The 6,420-nt window shown below is 41.7% G+C and overlaps 1 protein-coding gene across 4 annotated transcripts; it reads right to left on the bottom strand.

The window, feature by feature from the left end:
- Positions 1-402: 402 nt before the first annotated feature.
- RPL34 (ribosomal protein L34) lies at positions 403-5,118 on the bottom strand. Of its 4 annotated transcripts, none has more exons than XM_008052770.2 (5): positions 5,051-5,118; positions 3,631-3,704; positions 3,415-3,514; positions 3,049-3,152; positions 403-528 (listed from the first exon to the last, which is right to left on the bottom strand). In XM_008052770.2, the coding sequence occupies exons 2-5, from the start codon at positions 3,693-3,695 to the stop codon at positions 444-446; spliced, it is 354 nt and encodes a 117-aa protein (XP_008050961.1). In that variant the 5' UTR covers positions 3,696-3,704; positions 5,051-5,118; the 3' UTR covers positions 403-443. The 4 variants fall into 4 exon arrangements, with proteins under 4 accessions (XP_008050961.1, XP_021565519.1, XP_008050962.1 ...); XM_021709844.1 differs by having other exon boundaries at positions 4,937-5,052; XM_008052771.1 differs by lacking the exon at positions 5,051-5,118 and adding an exon at positions 4,848-5,008.
- Between the last annotated feature and the right edge of the window lie 1,302 nt (positions 5,119-6,420).

Raw genomic sequence — 6,420 nt, 5'->3', positions numbered from 1 at the left:
TACTAGGAGCTCATTATTTGCTAAGGGTGTTCTGAGCTCTCCAAGAGACCGTTTTTGAACTCAATGACTCAAAAGAATTAAAGATGGTGTAAAAGATTCCACTCCAGGTAACTTCAAGACTAATGTTTCTGTGCCACAAAATTTGGTGATGTAAAGATACTGTAAGGATCAAAGAAAGGTTGAGAGAAGGGCCATTCTTTAAAAAAAAAAAAACCGATGCCTACAAAGGGAAAGACATTTACGCTCCAAAGCAGTGGCTAGGGCTGCCATCAAAAAATGCTAGCAACCAGTGACCAACTGTTTCCTTCAGAAAAAGGAATCAACCCAAATTCATCGGGGTCCCTAAATACTAGAAACCAAACCTGTATATTAATAAATGACCAAAGAAAAGAAACACAGAACACAGCTTTTAATTTTTATTACAGAAAAAAAGCTTCATTTCTTTATTTTGCTTTCTGACTCTGTGCTTGTGCCTTCAACACTTTCACGACGATTTTCTGCTCCTCGATAAGAAAAGCACGCTTGATCCTAGAAAGGAGAATCTTAAGTTAACAGTTTTAAGAAATGAACTTTTTCTTTTTTTTTTTGAGTTTGAGTCTCACTCTATTGCCCCAACTTCTGGCCACTACAGCCTCGACCAGCTGGCCTCCAGCGATCCTTCTGCCTCAGCCTTCCAAGTAGTCAGAACTACAGGCGCACGCTACTGTGCCTGGCTAATTTTTGATTTATTGTAAGAGATGAGGTCTCGCCAAGTTGCCCAGGCGGTCTCAAACCCGTGGGCTCAGGCAATCCACTCACCTCAGCCCCCCAAAGCGCTGGGATTACAGGCTGAGCCACCGAGCCTGGCTGAATTTTTTTTCTTAACACAAGAAGGAACAGAACCATAAAATAATTAAGCAAAGCAATCCGGGAAACTCAGGAAGAACATGAACCCCATGAGTAAAACTTAAGACAGTTGAGATTACATAGATGGACCCTGTCAGCTTAAGGTCTCCTTTCTTGAAGTGGCATTATGAATAACCAAGGTCACTCTTCAATTTCATGCCAGTAGTACCTGCCCTCCTCTCCTGAGTCAAGATAAACTATAAAACCATCCCTACAGGAGACCATCCTATCACTTCTGTTAGCTTCAACATAATGTATTACTAGGATGCAAGACATTATGGTGTTACTTGATTCGCAAAATGTCTTAGAATGTTTTAACCACATTTTTAAAAATCAACAACAAAAGTAACACAGAAGCAGCTATGTGCTAGAAACTAAAATTAAGGGGTAAAAGGATTATCAAGAGGCACCTCATCAAGAGTATTCTAAAGCCTATTCGGGGCCAACAACAACACACTAACTGTATCAACTTGGGTGAATTAAAATTATCTTCTCTACATTGAGGCACAAAATAAATTTCATATCTATTTCACAGAGATTTTTATAAGTACTAAGTTTGGAAGAGTTTTCTAGACTTTGAACCTTCATGTAGAGAAGTTCCAGGTAGAGTGTTGCACAGGACCTGGCAAAAAGCAGGCGCTCAAAAGTATTTGTTAAATCAGTTAGCACTGGAGGCAAGGTATCTTGTTTCCCACAGGTATCCCTGGTCTAGGTTATCCTTAAGATTCCAATTCAAGTATCCATGAGCTAAGGCCTGAGAATTTGTATTTTTAATAAATGTGCCATCTGTTTATGTTCAGCAAAGTTTGGGAACCAAAGACTGGCAAAAGTCAAACTCCCCTGGCTTAACACTCAAGACCTACTCACTCACTTATCTCCAATGTACATTTCCCACTCTCCATTTCACAGCACCAACATGCCAGATCAAACTGACTGTATATTCCTTGCCTGGAATGCCCTTCCTGTGTTTTGTATACAATTTACATACCCATCATTCAAATTCAATGTCAAATGTCATTTCCAGTTACTTGAATTTCTCAAGAAACTCCAATTCAAAAAATAAAAAACAAGTTAGGCAAAATAATTTCTCCTTTAAACTTCAGTTAGGCTTTCCCTAACTCCCAGAAATTATATTTATTCTATATTTGTATTAATGTCTTACTGCCCCCCTTACAAACTCCTAAAAGACAGAAATGAGTCTGCCTGGACTGGTGTCAAAAGACCTGGTTTAGAAACTCAGCCAGACTCCTTTACAGTAGATGAATAGTCTGGAGGCAAAACTACTCCTCTGAACCTACTCCTTCACTTGTGAAAACCAACCACCTGTGAAATCCTTCCACTGATACCTTCTTTGGAGGCAATTTAACGTAGCCAGTGAGGATGAAGACTAAAGGACTAAATAAAACCTAGGCTGCCCACCCCTAACCAGCTATGTGAACTTAAGTGTAAGTTTCGGTTTGCACACAAAAAAATGAGACTGATGTTACTCCCCATAAATTCCACTGCTCCCACTTTTACCCATGCTTCTACAATTCTTGTTCACATCTAAAAGAGCCCTCTACCCGGACACCCTTGCCTCCAGTCTTTAGGTCTTGAATTCAAGTGCCATCTCCTCTTCCTAAAAATAAAAACCGTGCCCCCCCCCTCACATCTCTTGAACAAACGACTTTACCATCCACCCTGCTGGAGTTTGTTTCTGGTACACCAAAGAGTTCTCTGCCCTGCTCAAAATCCATTAATTCCCACATCTAAAGAATTAAACTAGGAATCTGCCTTTTATCCCATAAGGCCTGTCATCATCTTGCTTTTCTACCTTTGCTGTCTGTCACTCTCTGCTCCAGCCACAGGAGAACACATAGCTGTTTTGTTCCTACACTTTACTATCTACCAATGTCCAAACCACTCCTACAGATTTTCTTACCTGCCTTCCTAATAAAACTAGTTCCTTTTAACTTCCTCACCTAGCATAAAGCATAAACCTCAAATTCTGTTAATCCGAGTACAATTTATTGATTTGTAGAGCATCAATTATCCGTGGTCAAGGACTCTAAAGTAGGCAGCTTTGATTTAAAATGAGTTAGTTTTTCACTGATTCTAATGGATTTTATTTTATTTGCACATATTTGCTTAAGAAAGCACATGTGACTCAGGCATTTTACTTACCTGTCACGAACACATTTTGCACACATGGAACCACCATAGGCCCGGCTGACATGTTTTTTTGTTTTGGACAACCTCATAAGAACTTTAGGTCTCACAGCACGAACCTGCATTAAGGAAAACACTGCGATTATTTTGTGACACTTTAATTACAAATATTAAAGTAAGCTACACAGGAAAATGGAGCATTAATTTCACTTCATTTTGCAGACTGTGTTAAAAGGTCTATGCTCTAGGCAGATCTGATCATGGATGTTCACTAACTCTGAACTTTTAGTGGTGACCTCTCCCTGGCTCATTCCCACATCAGGGGACTCACGCTCACAAGCTCAAGCCCTGTTTCCCGTATACAGCAAAAGTAATACTTACCCCTCGAAGTCTGCCTGGGCACACACCGCATGCAGACTTTGGTGCTTTCCCAACCTTCTTGGTATATAGGTAAACAATCCTATTACCAGGTGTTCGGGACCTAGAAAGTGAGACAACAATAGATGAGCATTTCGGGACCTAGGAAGTGAGACAACAATAGATCAGCATTTTGCAGAGCTAAAGACAGTATGTGTCTTAAATTTTAGAAATACTTACAGCCTAGTTTTGTTAGAGGCTGTATTATAGGAAAGCCTGCGACGGTATGTCAAACGTTGGACCATTCTGAGTGCCTAAATTAAAAATGAAATAAAATCAAGTTTTTCCACTGCGACAGTAATTCAAACCTCAAAACAAAATCACATAATTTATATAATATCCACATATTTTTATATGTACAAAACACCCTTATGTTAAGATAGCTTTTTCTATAAGATTCCACATTTTAAAACTACTTCTATTTAGAGGTGACTGATAATAAGAGACAATGAATGTCAGTTGTTTTGAAGGTAATCAACTGGAGTGCTTGGCTAAAATTCTGATTACCAGGCTCTGGAAAGTGCTACCAGGCAAGGTGGAAAAACATTGCTTTAAAGGAGCACAAGAAGCAAATTCTCAAGTTGAATCCTTAGGCATGCCATTTATTGGGAATATACAGTGGAAGGAGCTGGCTTCTCTGTCTCTAAAACGGGATTTTTGCCTAGTTTATACAGCTGTCGTCAGGATTATGTGACAAGAGCTATCCTGCCCAACACAATGTCTTGACACAGGGTTCCATGTCTTGTTCCAAAGCAGCGTTTGAGGAGTACTTTTAAATAATTTTGGTGTTAGACAAGTGTCTTTTTGTATTATTGCACTTGCTTTTTTCCCACTTACCAACTGGAAACAAAACTTGATGATGCTATTTACGAAATCGGTTAAGCATAAGTAACTTGGTTTTTAAGTGAACTATCAAAATTCACAAAACACACGATCAAGAATTAAGCCAATCTAATCTTCCATTCCAAACCTTATAACGACTTCACTTCATAACCCCATGCTCCATGACAGCATTTTGTTACTTAAAACAGCCTGCGTCTGTTATCAAAATCTGCTAACATTACACTAAAAGAGAACTATCAAGAGCCAAAACTGACAAGTAAAGACGGCGCAAGTGACCAAAGCAACCACTGAAACAAAGACGGAAAACTCCCCACTAACACATTTTTCTCTTCTTGGCTACAGGCCTTGGAAAGAGAAGCCGACAGTGAAACCACTGTCGAACTTGCCGGCCTCCGGCCCTTCCAAAGCCCGGGGACACCTAAAGGCGCGGTGTTAAAACGTGGGCCTAAGGTATGAAAACGTTCGGCGATCCCAGTCGGACAACTCGTTTGTGTCTCCAAACGCTGCACTCCGAAGACGGCATACACCCCGGGCGCTGAGCTCCGGCTACTTACGGCTTCGGAGAGGCCGCCAGGATCGAGAGGTTACCACAGCTAAAAGAAGGGGACTTGCTTACTACCAGCCTCCCTCCTGTGCCCCTCACCCCTACGTCAGTTCATAAGACTGGTTCTGAGAGCTCTTGGCCCCTTCAACTCCTCGGATGGCGGCAGATTGTAAAGGGGACAGAGAGGGTGAAAAAAAAAAAAATAACCCATACCTTCACACAGCGTCCCCGGAAAGAGAAAAAGGAAGTCCTTACGAGTTCAAAAGTCAAATTTGCCTGCGCAGGACAGGAAGCTACGTCAGAACCAGCGGGATGGCGTACAGAGCACCTCCATGTTGTACGGATGCCGACGCACTGTGCCTTTGTGGGCGGGGATGCATGGAGCCGCCACGTTGTACGGAAGCCAGCGTACCGCCTCTCCGTGGGAGGAAAGAAGCTCTAGATAGCCACTTCAAGGCCGCACAAAAATCTTTTGGGAATCGCTGTATAAGCAAACGCAAATGACAAAAGAGCCGCAAAGGGCAGAGGTGGGACAATATCAACTTTTGTTCTCATGAGCACTGCCCGTTTAACTTAGAGAGCTCCAGCTTTGGGGTTAGTTAGGCCTTGGGTTTAGATCTCAAATCTTGAGCTTATCCTTAGGGGGACCTTAGAAGAGGAACTTTTCTTCTTTAACCTTCCCTTCTCTTTCTTCGTCATTTATTCAGAGCACAAGCTTTACCAACAAATTGGGGTTTTAATCCAGTATCTGCTAATTACTAGCTGTGTAACTTTGGGCAAGATCTTAAATCTCTAAAAGGAAGATATTAGTCACTACCCTGAGGTGTTGTGTCATGATCAAAGGCATTATGAAGTTAAAGCACTTAGCACAGGGTCTTATAGAGAGGAAGTGCTCGATAAATGGTGGCTAATCTTATGATTATGTACAAAGAGCTACTTGAGGCTTTTTATAGGTGGTGAAGTTTGAACTGGGTAGTAAAGATGAAGATGTGGAGGAGAGGAAACAAGCTCTAAGACAGTATGTCTGTCCAAGTTTACATGTGCCCATGTGTGGGTCCTATCTTTCATTGTATTGTCAAAGAGATTCACGACCTCAAAAAAAAAAAAAAAAAAAAAAAAGCCTGGGCTCTAAGGGAGTATGCTGAAAAAGGACCTCAAAAGTTATCCTAGATTAGGTTCCCCTGGAAAGGTGCAGAGAGGGCTGATTGCTGGTTTACTCTTGGAAAAGACACCTGTAGGGAATTGAAAAAGACAGGAGCAGGTGACCTGCAACCTCGCTGTTACTGAGGTCTCAGCTGTCCAACGGTAAGCTCTGGAATTAGGATGGTGCTTCATAATTCTTCCAAACATACAAGGGTGCCTTGCCTTTGTCCTCCTACATCAGGCAATCCTTGGCCTGCTGCCCCCGACCATGGGAGGGACAGTTTTCTGAAGCTAAAGGCGATGTCCAGTGAGGAAGGCAGCTGTGAGCTGCCTGCAGTGTCCCAGAAGAGAGGATTTGGATAAAGCATCCTGGTATCCACTCCAGTTTCCTTCTAGGTTTTCTAATTCAAGTAGCAAACCAGTATAGCAGGCAAGTGACT

The sequence above is a fragment of the Carlito syrichta genome, unplaced genomic scaffold, assembly GCF_000164805.1.
Source record: "Carlito syrichta isolate Samal-C Ts95f unplaced genomic scaffold, Tarsius_syrichta-2.0.1 Scaffold287500, whole genome shotgun sequence".
Lineage (NCBI taxonomy): Eukaryota > Metazoa > Chordata > Mammalia > Primates > Tarsiidae > Carlito > Carlito syrichta.
The sequence above is the reverse complement of the archived record's forward strand: the minus strand, read 5'-3'. Positions and strand labels throughout refer to the sequence as shown.

What these genes read in the sequence shown, in the direction of transcription:
- RPL34 (XM_008052770.2), bottom strand. Translation starts at nt 3,695, where the DNA reads ATGGTCCAACGTTTGACATACCGTCGCAGGCTTTCCTATAATACAGCC. An exon ending in GCCTCTAACAAAACTAGGCT is followed by an intron (nt 3,515 to 3,630) that starts GTAAGTATTTCT and finishes CTCACTTTCTAG; the next exon opens with GTCCCGAACACCTGGTAATA. An exon ending in GCAAAATGTGTTCGTGACAG is followed by an intron (nt 529 to 3,048) that starts GTAAGTAAAATG and finishes TCTCCTTTCTAG; the next exon opens with GATCAAGCGTGCTTTTCTTA.